This window comes from Engystomops pustulosus, unplaced genomic scaffold (assembly GCF_040894005.1).
Source record: "Engystomops pustulosus unplaced genomic scaffold, aEngPut4.maternal MAT_SCAFFOLD_156, whole genome shotgun sequence".
Classification (NCBI taxonomy): domain Eukaryota; kingdom Metazoa; phylum Chordata; class Amphibia; order Anura; family Leptodactylidae; genus Engystomops; species Engystomops pustulosus.
This window is the reverse complement of record NW_027285036.1, coordinates 223,596-235,249: the sequence shown is the minus strand read 5'-3', so window position 1 is coordinate 235,249 and position 11,654 is coordinate 223,596. Positions and strand designations below refer to the sequence as shown.

At 48.7% G+C, this 11,654-nt stretch overlaps 1 protein-coding gene across 1 annotated transcript; it reads right to left on the bottom strand.

Annotated features, from left to right (window-relative positions):
* Positions 1-4,477: 4,477 nt before the first annotated feature.
* On the bottom strand, positions 4,478-7,114 carry KCNJ11 (potassium inwardly rectifying channel subfamily J member 11). The gene has a single exon (XM_072131859.1). It carries the CDS (start codon positions 6,858-6,860, stop codon positions 5,688-5,690), a length of 1,173 nt encoding a protein of 390 aa, XP_071987960.1. The 5' UTR covers positions 6,861-7,114; the 3' UTR covers positions 4,478-5,687.
* Between the last annotated feature and the right edge of the window lie 4,540 nt (positions 7,115-11,654).

Genomic DNA, 11,654 nt, shown 5'->3' with positions numbered 1-11,654 from the left:
AGAGACGTTCCGAGGCAGTAACAGGTCTGGGCTGGACTGTGCAGCATTAGATACAACTATGGTCCAGGATCAGAGACGTTCCGGGGCAGTAACAGGTCAGGGCTGGACTGTACAGCATTAGACACAACTATGGTCCAGGATCAGAGACGTTCCGGGGCAGTAACAGGTCAGGGCTGGACTGTGCAGCATTAGACACAACTATGGTCCAGGATCAGAGACGTTCCGGGGCAGTAACAGGTCAGGGCTGGACTGTGCAGCATTAGACACAACTGTGGTCCAGGATCAGAGACCTTCCCGGGGCAGTAACAGGTCAGAGCTGGACTGTGCAGCATTAGACACAACTATGGTTCAGGATCAGAGACATTCTGGGGCAGTAACAGGTCAGGGCTGGACTGTGCAGCATTAGATACAACTATGGTCCAGGATCAGAGACCTTCCCGGGGCAGTAACAGGTCAGGGCTGGACTGTGCAGCATTAGATACAACTATGGTCCAGGATCAGAGACGTTCCGAGGGAGTAGCAGGTCAGGGCTGGACTGTGCAGCATCAGACACAACTATGGTCCAGGATCAGAGATGTTCCGGGGCAGTAACAGGTCAGGGCTGGACTGTGCAGCATTAGATACAACTATGGTCCAGGATCAGAGACCTTCCCGGGGCAGTAACAGGTCAGGGCTGGACTGTGCAGCATTAGATACAACTATGGTCCAGGATCAGAGACGTTCCGAGGGAGTAGCAGGTCAGGGCTGGACTGTGCAGCATCAGACACAACTATGGTCCAGGATCAGAGACGTCCCGGGGCAGTAACAGGTCAGGGCTGGACTGTGCAGCATTAGATACAACTATGGTCCAGGATCAGAGACGTTCCGGGACAGTAACAGTTCAGGGCTGGACTGTGCAGCATTAGACACAACTATGGTCCAGGATCAGAGACGTCCTGGGGCAGTAACAGGTCAGGGCTGGACTGTGCAGCATTAGATACAACTATGGTCCAGGATCAGAGACGTTCCGGGGCAGTAACAGTTCAGGGTTGGACTGTGCAGCATTAGACACAACTATGGTCCAGGATCAGAGACGTTCCGGGGCAGTAACAGGTCAGGGCTGGACTGTGCAGCATTAGATACAACTATGGTCCAGGATCAGAGACGTTCCGGGGCAGTAACAGGTCAGGGCTGGACTGTGCAGCATTAGATACAACTATGGTCCAGGATCAGAGACGTTCCGGGGCAGTAACAGGTCAGGGCTGGACTGTGCAGCATTAGACACAACTATGGTCCAGGATCAGAGACGTTCCGGGGCAGTAACAGGTCAGGGATAGATTGTGCAGCATTAGACACAACTATGGTCCAGGATCAGAGACGTTCCGGGGCAGTAACAGGTCAGGGCTGGACTGTGCAGCATTAGACACAACTATGGTCCAGGATCAGAGACGTTCCGGGGCAATAACAGGTCAGAGCTGGACTGTGCAGCATTAGACACAACTATGGTCCAGGATCAGAGACGTTCTGGGGCAGTAACAGTTCAGGGTTGGACTGTGCAGCATTAGACACAACTATGGTCCAGGATCAGAGAGACGTTCCGGGGCAGTAACAGGTCAGGGCTGGACTGTGCAGCATTAGACACAACTATGGTCCAGGATCAGAGACGTTCTGGGGCAGTAACAGTTCAGGGCTGGACTGTGCAGCATTAGACACAACTATGGTCCAGGATCAGAGACCTTCCCGGGGCAGTAACAGGTCAGGGCTGGACTGTGCAGCATTAGACACAACTATGGTCCAGGATCAGAGACGGTCTGGGGCAGTAACAGGTCAGGGCTGGACTGTGCAGCATTAGACACAACTATGGTTCAGGATCAGAGACATTCTGGGGCAGTAACAGGTCAGGGCTGGACTGTGCAGCATTAGATACAACTATGGTCCAGGATCAGAGACCTTCCCGGGGCAGTAACAGGTCAGGGCTGGACTGTGCAGCATTAGATACAACTATGGTCCAGGATCAGAGACGTTCCGAGGCAGTAACAGGTCAGGGCTGGACTGTGCAGCATTAGACACAACTATGGTCCAGGATCAGAGACGTTCCGGGGCAGTAACAGGTCAGGGCTGGACTGTGCAGCATTAGATACAACTATGGTCCAGGATCAGAGACCTTCCCGGGGCAGTAACAATTCAGGGATGGACTGTGCAGCATTAGACACAACTATGGTCCAGGATCAGAGACGTTCCGGGGCAGTAACAGTCCAGGGCTGGACTGTGCAGCATTAGACACAACTGTGGTCCAGGATCAGAGACCTTCCCGGGGCAGTAACAAGTTAGGGCTGGACTGTGCAGCATTAGATACAATTATGGTCCAGGATCAGAGACGTTCCGGGGCAATAACAGGTCAGGGCTGGACTGTGCAGCATTAGACACAACTATGGTCCAGCATCAGAGACCTTCCCGGGGCAGTAACAGGTCAGGGCTGGACTGTGCAGCATTAGACACAACTATGGTCCAGGATCAGAGACGTTCCGGGGCAGTAACAGGTCAGGGCTGGACTGTGCAGCATTAGACACAACTATGGTCCAGGATCAGAGACGTTCCGGGGCAGTAACAGGTCAGGGCTGGACTGTGCAGCATTAGACACAACTATGGTCCAGGATCAGAGATGTTCCGGGGCAGTAACAGGTCAGGGCTGGACTGTGCAGCATTAGACACAACTGTGGTCCAGGATCAGAGACGTTCCGGGGCAGTAACAGGTCAGGGCTGGACTGTGCAGCATTAGACACAACTATGGTCCAGGATCAGAGACGTCCTGGGGCAGTAACAGGTCAGGGATAGATTGTGCAGCATTAGACACAACTGTGGTCCAGGATCAGAGACGTTCCGGGGCAGTAACAGTTCAGGGATGGACTGTGCAGCATTAGATACAACTATGGTCCAGGATCAGAGACGTTCCGGGGCAGTAACAGGTCAGGGCTGGACTGTGCAGCATTAGATACAACTATGGTCCAGGATCAGAGACGTTCCCGGGGCAGTAACAGGTCAGGGCTGGACTGTGCAGCATTAGACACAACTATGGTCCAGGATCAGAGACGTTCCCGGGGCAGTAACAGGTCAGGGCTGGACTGTGCAGCATTAGATACAACTATGGTCCAGGATCAGAGACGTCCTGGGGCAGTAACAGGTCAGGGCTGGACTGTGCAGCATTAGACACAACTATGGTCCAGGATCAGAGACGTTCTGGGGCAGTAACAGGTCAGGGATAGATTGTGCAGCATTAGACACAACTGTGGTCCAGGATCAGAGACGTTCCGGGGCAGTAACAGTTCAGGGCTGGACTGTGCAGCATTAGACACAACTATGGTCCAGGATCAGAGACGTTCCCGGGGCAGTAACAGGTCAGGGCTGGACTGTGCAGCATTAGATACAACTATGGTCCAGGATCAGAGACGTCCTGGGGCAGTAACAGGTCAGGGCTGGACTGTGCAGCATTAGACACAACTATGGTCCAGGATCAGAGACGTTCCGGGGCAGTAACAGGTCAGGGCTGGACTGTGCAGCATTAGATACAACTATGGTCCAGGATCAGAGACGTTCCCGGGGCAGTAACAGGTCAGGGCTGGACTGTGCAGCATTAGACACAACTATGGTCCAGGATCAGAGACGTTCCCGGGGCAGTAACAGGTCAGGGCTGGACTGTGCAGCATTAGATACAACTATGGTCCAGGATCAGAGACGTCCTGGGGCAGTAACAGGTCAGGGCTGGACTGTGCAGCATTAGACACAACTATGGTCCAGGATCAGAGACGTTCCGGGGCAGTAACAGGTCAGGGCTGGACTGTGCAGCATTAGATACAACTATGGTCCAGGATCAGAGACGTTCCGGGGCAGTAACAGGTCAGGGCTGGACTGTGCAGCATTAGATACAACTATGGTCCAGGATCAGAGACGTTCCCGGGGCAGTAACAGGTCAGGGCTGGACTGTGCAGCATTAGACACAACTATGGTCCAGGATCAGAGACGTTCCCGGGGCAGTAACAGGTCAGGGCTGGACTGTGCAGCATTAGATACAACTATGGTCCAGGATCAGAGACGTTCCCGGGGCAGTAACAGGTCAGGGCTGGACTGTGCAGCATTAGACACAACTATGGTCCAGGATCAGAGATGTTCCGGGGCAGTAACAGGTCAGGGCTGGACTGTGCAGCATTAGACACAACTATGGTCCAGGATCAGAGACGTCCTGGGGCAGTAACAGGTCAGGGCTGGACTGTGCAGCATTAGATACAACTATGGTCCAGGATCAGAGACGTCCTGGGGCAGTAACAGGTCAGGGCTGGACTGTGCAGCATTAGACACAACTATGGTCCAGGATCAGAGACGTCCTGGGGCAGTAACAGGTCAGGGCTGGACTGTGCAGCATTAGATACAACTATGGTCCAGGATCAGAGACGTTCTGGGGCAGTAACAGGTCAGGGCTGGACTGTGCAGCATTAGACACAACTATGGTCCAGGATCAGAGACGTTCCGGGGCAGAGACTTATGGACACTTATTAATATACCTCTATCGGCGGACAAGACTGAAGTGGAGAGATCTGTCCATAACGTGTGGTAATAACGCTGCAGATCAGGACGCAGAACATCTAACCCGCGTGTGTGAGGTATCAGGGCTTGTTCTCCAGCCTCAGAACCGGTCACCTTGCAGATATCGACCACAATCTCCTCTGTGTCTACAACAGATTAGCTGAAAGGCACGAATCAGAGCCCTGCATGTCCCCGTCACAGACCTCGAGCCACCCCATAAACCTCTGCTCTTACCTCCATGGCCTCAAAGCGGCTGAGATGCCTTCAGAACAATGTGAGACACATGAAAACCAGGACTACATGTGACTGCACAGGAAGTCCTACATAATGGGGGGTTATGGGGGGCACATGGACCTGATGACGGGCCGTCCTCCTCTCCTTACAGGACAGTCCTTGTCTCTCCCGTATGAGCAGCGTGTATTGTCGGTGGTCATGTCACTAGGGTCTTGTTATGAATCAGTCATACACGTCACAGATGAATGTCACTCCGTGGCCACATGTGTATCTGTCCGCCACAGATAAGGAGGTCCAGAACTGTGTAAGCCTGACCCACACATGGAAACAGATACTAACAGAGAAACCCTCCAGCACGTGCCCCCACCATGAGGGTGCTGTAACTATAGGTGCTGCTCCTCGGACTGCAGAGACGATACAAAGGATAACGGAGGAAAAGCCATCACCAATAAAAATATTTCACTTTATAATAACATTTTATAAAACAGGTGCAAACACATATGAATGAGGGTAGCAGCTGCTGCAGAACCTCCCTCCCCCCAGCCAAGAAGCCGTAAGTGACCTCAGAGAGAGAGAGAGGAACAAGACCCGCAGCAGGGAGAAGCTGCTGCGGTCACCATGGGTATAAATAGTAGCATGAAAATAACACCCCCCCCCCCCCACTACAGGAGGAATCCTGCAGACATTGCTAAGACATCTCCATGCGCCTGCAGACAACTGCAAAAAGTCAATAAAGGTAAAATCCTGAAAAATTGGAAGCCCAGTGAAGCCTGCGCAAACACACACACGTCTCTCCTACCCCTGAGGGGCAGCTGCTGCATAGAAGACCAAGATCTGAAGAAGTCCTGATTGTTGCATAGAAGACATCAGATCTGGAGAAGTCACTCGGCAATGTGTCAGGTCTGGTCCTCCTCAAACAACGTGAACTTTGGCTTTACTTTGATGGACATGTTCCTTCTACGGACGGTGCCCTTGGGGGAGAATGAGACATTTTCCACCCTCCTGCCCTCTTCCTCCAGTTGTCGTGCTGCGCATGTCGGAGTAGGCACCTTGACTGTATTGCCAAACTTTGAGTAGTCCACTGCATACTGGCCGTCCTCCTCTGTAATGATGGGTGCAAAGCGTTGACCCCACAGGATCTCATCGGCCAAGTATGAAGTCCTGGCCTGGGTGGTGATACCTGTGGTCTCCACAACACCCTCCAGGATGACAATGATCTCCAGGTCTTGGTGGTGGGTGAGGTCAGAAGCGGAGATGTCATACAGAGGACTGTCCTTGGTGATGGTATGACAGATGATGAGTGGTGACACCAAGAAGATGCCGTTGGTGCTGATGGGGTTCTCCATCTGGATGTCTATCTGGTTGAGGGGCAGGACCTCTCCCTCCAAGCTACTGGACTTCTTGACCACCTGCATGCGGATGGTGGCACTGATGATCATGCTTTTTCTGAGATCGCCAACACGAAACATGAAGCAGAGTTTTCCGTTTCGCAGAGCGATGACAGCGTACTTACTGAAGATGAGGGTCTCGGCTCTACGGTGGGCCTGGGCCGTCTTCATAAAGATACAGCCTAACATGATGGCGTTGATGACCAGTCCAACAATGTTCTGGATGATGAGGACCAGGATGGCGGTGGGGCACTCCTCAGTGATCATACGCCCCCCAAAGCCGATGGTCACCTGCACCTCGATGGAGAAGAGGAAGGCTGCGGTGAAGGACTGGACGCTGGTCACGCATGGCACGAAGCCGTCATCCGCCCCGTGGTCCAGGTCACCATGAGCGAAGGCAATGAGCCACCAGATCATCCCAAAGAGCAGCCAGGTGCAGAGGAAGGACATGGTGAAGATGAGGAGGGTGTGGTGCCACCTCAGGTCCACCACCGTGGTGAACACGTCCAGCAGGAAGCGGCCCTGCTCTCGGATGTTCTTGTGGGCCACATTACACGTCCCGTTCTTGGCCACGAACCTGGCCCGGCGCTCCTGCACCCGGTACTTGGGCTCATTGATGTCCTCGGCCAGGCGGGTGGTGAGCACGTACTCCTCCGGGATCAGACCCTTCCTGGACAGCATGACTAGAGCTCTGCCCGAGCCGCCGCACACCCGCCCGGGAGCCCCATGTGTGCCCGCCAATCACAGGCAGAGAGGGGCCGGGACAACCCGCCTCCGGGAGCCCGCACACAGCACCGAACCGGAGGAGAGACACCTGGAGCCGGCGCCGGGAGAGAGCACGGAGGAGGAGGCCGCCAGAGGGCGCAGCCGCCCGCCCGGGGGAGCGGAGCCGAGACAAAGGAGACCCCGACACGTCACCTGCACCGGTATATATCATCACCTGCCCCGGGATATATCACCTGCTACCCCCGGATACATCACCTGCCCCGGTATATATCACCTGCCCGGGGTATATATCACATCCTACCCCCGGATACATCACCTGCCCGGGGGAGCGGAACCGAGACAAAGGAGACCCCGACACGTCACCTGCCCCGGTATATATCATCACCTGCCCCGGGATATATCACAGCCTACCCCCGGATACATCACCTGCCCCGGTATATATCACCTGCCCGGGGTATATATCACATCCTACCCCCGGATACATCACCTGCCCGGGGGAGCGGAGCCGAGACAAAGGAGACCCCGACACGTCACCTGCCCCGGTATATATCACCTGCTACCCCCGGATACATCACCTGCCCCGGGATATATCACAGCCTACCCCCGGATACATCACCTGCCCCGGTATATATCACCTGCCCGGGGTATACATCACATCCTACCCCCGGATACATCACCTGCCCGGGGTATATATCACCTGCCCGGGGTATATATCACATCCTACCCCCGTATACATCACCTGCCCGGGGTATATATCACCTGCCACCCCCGGTATATATCACCTGCTACCCCTGGATACATCACCTGCCCGGGGTATATATCACATCCTACCCCCGTATACATCACCTGCCCGGGGTATATATCACATCCTACCCCCGTATACATCACCTGCCCGGGGTATATATCACCTGCCACCCCTGGTATATATCACCTGCCCCGGTATACATCACCTGCTACCCCCGGATACATCACCTGCTACCCCCGGATACATCACCTGCTACCCCCGGATACATCACCTGCTACCCCCGGATACATCACCTGCTACCCCTGGATACATCACCTGCTCGGGGTATATATCACATCCTACCCCCGTATACATCACCTGCCCGGGGTATATATCACCTGCTACCCCCAGTATATATCACCTGCCCCGGTATATATCACATCCTAACCCCGGATACATCACCTGCCCCCGGGATACATCACCTGCTCGGGGTATATATCACATCCTACCCCCGGATACATCACCTGCTCGGGGTATATATCACATCCTACCCCTGTGTACATCACCTGCACCGGAGATACATCACCTCCTACCTCATATATATCATCTATCCCCCAATATATCATCCTCTACCTCATATATATCATCTATCCCCCAATATATCATCCTCTACCTCATATATATCATCTATCCCCCCAATATATCATCCTCTACCTCATATATATCATCTATCCCCCCAATATATCTTCCTCTACCTCATATATATCATCTATCCCCCAATATATCACCCTCTACCTCATATATATCATCTATCCCCCAATATATCACCCTCTACCTCATATATATCATCTATCCCCCAATATATCACCCTCTACCTCATATATATCATCTATCCCCAATATATCATCCTCTACCTCATATATATCATCTATCCCCCAATATATCATCCTCTACCTCATATATATCATCTATCCACCAATATATCATCCTCTACCTCATATATATCATCTATCCCCCCAATATATCATCCACTACCTCATATATATCATCTATCCCCCAATATATCATCCTCTACCTCATATATATCATCTATCTCCCCAATATATCATCCTCTACCTCATATATATCATCTATCCCCCAATATATCATCCTCTACCTCATATATATCATCTATCCCCCCATATATCATCCTCTACCTCATATATATCATCTATCCCCCCAATATATCATCCTCTATCTCATATATATCATCTATCCCCCCATATATCATCCTCTACCTCATATATATCATCTATCCCCCCAATATATCATCCTCTATCTCATATATATCATCTATCCCCCCATATATCATCCTCTACCTCATATATATCATCTATTCCCCAATATATCATCCACTACCTCATATATATCATCTATCCCCCCAATATATCATCCTCTATCTCATATATATCATCTATCCCCCCAATATATCATCCTCTACCTCATATATATCATCTATCCCCCCAATATATCATCCTCTACCTCATATATATCATCTGTCCCCCAATATATCATCCTCTACCTCATATATATCATCTATCCCCCCAATATATCATCCTCTACCTCATATATATCATCTATCCCCCCAATATATCATCCTCTACCTCATATATATCATCTATCCCCCCATATATCATCCTCTACCTCATATATATCATCTATCCCCCCAATATATCATCCACTACCTCATATATATCATCTATCCCCCAATATATCATCCTCTACCTCATATATATATCATCTATCCCCCAATATATCATCCTCTACCTCATATATATCATCTATCCCCCCAATATATCATCCTCTACCTCATATATATCATCTATCCCCCAATATATCATCCTCTACCTCATATATATCATCTATCCCCCAATATATCATCCTCTACCTCATATATATATCATCTATCCCCCCAATATATCATCCTCTACCTCATATATATCATCTATTCCCCAATATATCATCCTCTACCTCATATATATCATCTATCCCCCAATATATCATCCTCTACCTCATATATATCATCTATTCCCCAATATATCATCCTCTACCTCATATATATCATCTATCCCCCCATATATCATCCTCTACCTCATATATATATCATCTATCCCAATATATCATCCTCTACCTCATATATATCATCTATCCCCAATATATCATCCTCTACCTCATATATATCATCTATCCCCCCAATATATCATCCTCTACCTCATATATATCATCTATCCCCAATATATCATCCTCTACCTCATATATATCATCTATCCCCCAATATATCATCCTCTACCTCATATATATCATCTATCCCCCCAATATATCATCCTCTACCTCATATATATCATCTATCCCCAATATATCATCCTCTACCTCATATATATCATCTATCCCCCCAATATATCATCCTCTACCTCATATATATCATCTATCCCCCAATATATCATCCTCTACCTCATATATATCATCTATCTCCCCAATATATCATCTTTTTTATATATCATCTATCCCCCCAATATATCATCCTCTACCTCATATATATCATCTATCCCCCAATATATCATCCTCTACCCATTTATCCCCAATTATCATCCTCTACCTCATATATATATCATCTATCCCCCAATATATCATCCTCTACCTCATATATATATCATCTATCCCCCAATATATCATCCTCTACCTCATATATATCATCTATCCCCCCAATATATCATCCTCTACCTCATATATATCATCTATCCCCCCAATATATCATCCTCTACCTCATATATATCATCTATCCCCCAATATATCATCCTCTACCTCATTTATATCATCTATCCCCCGATAATCATCCACTACCTCATATATATCATCTATCCCCCAATATATCATCCTCTACCTCATATATATCATCTATCCCCCCAATATATCATCCCTCTACCTCATATATATCATCTATCCCCAATATATCATCCTCTACCTCATATATATCATCTATCCCCCAATATATCATCCTCTACCTCATATATATCATCTATCCCCCCAATATATCATCCTCTACCTCATATATATCATCTATCCCCCCATATATCATCCTCTACCTCATATATATCATCTATCCCCCCATATCATCCTCTACCTCATATATATATCATCTATCCCCCAATATATCATCCACTACCTCATATATATCATCTATCTCCCAATATATCATCCTCTACCTCATATATATCATCTATTCCCAATATATCATCCTCTACTCATATATATCATCTATCCCCCCAATATATCATCATCTACTCATATATATCATCTATCCCCAATATATCATCCTCTACCCTCATATATATCATCTATCCCCCCAATATATCATCATCTACCTCATATATATCATCTATCCCCCCAATATATCATCTATCCCCCCATATATCATCCTCTACCTCATATATATCATCTATCCCCCAATATATCATCATCTACCTCATATATATAATCTATCCCCAAATATATCATTCCTCTACCTCATATATATCATCTATCCCCCAATATATCATCCTCTACCTCATATATATCATCTATCCCCCCAATATATCATCCTCTACCTCATATATATCATCTATCCCCCTTATATCATCCTCTACCTCATATAATCATCTATCCCCCAATATATCATCTCTACCTCATATATATCATCTATCCCTCAATATATCATCCTCTACCTCATATATATCATCTATCCCCCAATATATCATCCTCTACCTCATATATATCATCTATTCCCCAATATATCATCCTCTACCTCATATATATCATCTATCCCCCCCAATATATCATCATCTACCTCATATATATCATCTATCCCCCAATATATCATCCTCTACCTCATATATATCATCTATCCCCCAATATATCATCGTCTACCTCATATATATCATCTATCCCCCCAATATATCATCATCTACCTCATATATATCATCTATCCCCCCATATATCATCCTCTACCT

What these genes read in the sequence shown, in the direction of transcription:
- KCNJ11 (XM_072131859.1), bottom strand. Translation starts at nt 6,860, where the DNA reads ATGCTGTCCAGGAAGGGTCTGATCCCGGAGGAGTACGTGCTCACCACC.